Raw genomic sequence first — 1,450 nt, 5'->3', positions numbered from 1 at the left:
ACAGCAAATAACCAAAAAACCACCCCCACAACCCAAACAAAACGGGAAAAACCGCAACCACCCAAAAAAATTTGTTGTGGGGGTGGGGGAGGGAGTTGCGTACTTTATCCAAAAAGAAACTGACATGGAGCTTCAAAATCTCAGAAAACTACCACAAATTGGGAAATTGTTACTACAGGAATCAATTTGAAGGATAAAACGACTAAACAGGGAGGATGGGTTAACTGCAATAGATAAAACTGTCCAAAACATATCACATACGATCCACATGACAGAACCACATGACAAATTAAACTAACTGCCATCAGTCATGGTATTTTACCGGAAAGAGTTCATAGTAGTTTTCTTAGGGTTAACTGCAGATAGACCCCCTGTAGTATTGTCAGGTTAGACCCCCTTGTACTATTTGTCCATGTATAGATCTCTCCAGTGAACCTTTTTTATAAACTCTTTTAAGAGTCAAGAAAATTAGCAACTAGGGGTTTGTCCGCACCAATAGAACTGTAGGGGGTGTATGCACCTGTACAAAACTTATTTTTACTTTTAATGACTAAAAATATTCACTCAGAGGGTCTATCCACAATTGGGTGACACTACAGGGGGTCTATCGTCACTTATGACTAAAAATATTCACTCAGAGGGTCTATCCACAATTGGGTGACACTACAGGGGGTCTATCGTCACTTCACCCTTTGTTTAATTTATAAGGTTCAGGGAGATTTCATGCAGAGTCCTCAAAAATTCGGGTAATGTAGTGAAATTTATCCCTTTTTTTTCTCAAAATGCAGATGCACAAGAGATTGAATGCTAAGCATGTAAATTACCCTAAGTTCATCTCTGCGCACAAAATGTTGCTGGTCTCCTCGTATTCTGCAAGAAAAGATAGCAAATTACTCAGTTCCTAAACTAAAACCACCGCAGTTTTCAACAGATTCTTGTATGCATGTGAATAACTTACTGATAGTATTTTGGATTTAGAATATGATATAGAAGGGAGGAAGAAGAATATTTTGGAATTCAGTACTTTTGCAGAAATTTGGGATGACAAGAACCTGATTTGCTTTTAATCATTGGCTTTGTTTTTGCTTTTATATGTAAACAATATAACCACAAGTCACCAATAATGCAATTTAAATATCCGATGGAAATTGGAGATCTTGTTTGCTGATTTGGATGTATCTTTACGTAGGTTCTCAACTTTGACCAGAATTACAGGCCCTCTACAGTTTAATATTCCATTACACTATCACTTCATGGTGAATAGAAGCTATGCAAATAACAAATTGCATCTGGTCCAATACCTTGGGTCATGATCCCAACAAGTTTAATAGTTAATAGTTAACAAAAAAATATATTATAAAACATAAAATAAAAAGAGCAAGAACTATAGTCGCACAAGTGAAATGTATGAGAAAATTGTGGTGTCCGTCTCTCTTAACTTTTTCCAAAC

General features: G+C 36.4%; 1 protein-coding gene across 1 annotated transcript in view; it reads right to left on the bottom strand.

Moving 5' to 3' along the window:
* LOC109830513 (glucose-6-phosphate 1-dehydrogenase, cytoplasmic isoform) overlaps window positions 1-1,450 on the bottom strand; it is an 18,330-nt gene that overhangs the window by 1,228 nt on the left and 15,652 nt on the right. The window contains 1 exon segment of the mRNA XM_020397786.1: window positions 825-870. Coding sequence (XP_020253375.1) covers window positions 825-870 — 46 coding nt within the window.

Source organism: Asparagus officinalis, chromosome 2, assembly GCF_001876935.1.
Source record: "Asparagus officinalis chromosome 2, Aspof.V1, whole genome shotgun sequence".
NCBI classification, from domain to species: domain Eukaryota; kingdom Viridiplantae; phylum Streptophyta; class Magnoliopsida; order Asparagales; family Asparagaceae; genus Asparagus; species Asparagus officinalis.
The sequence above is the reverse complement of the archived record's forward strand: the minus strand, read 5'-3'. Positions and strand labels throughout refer to the sequence as shown.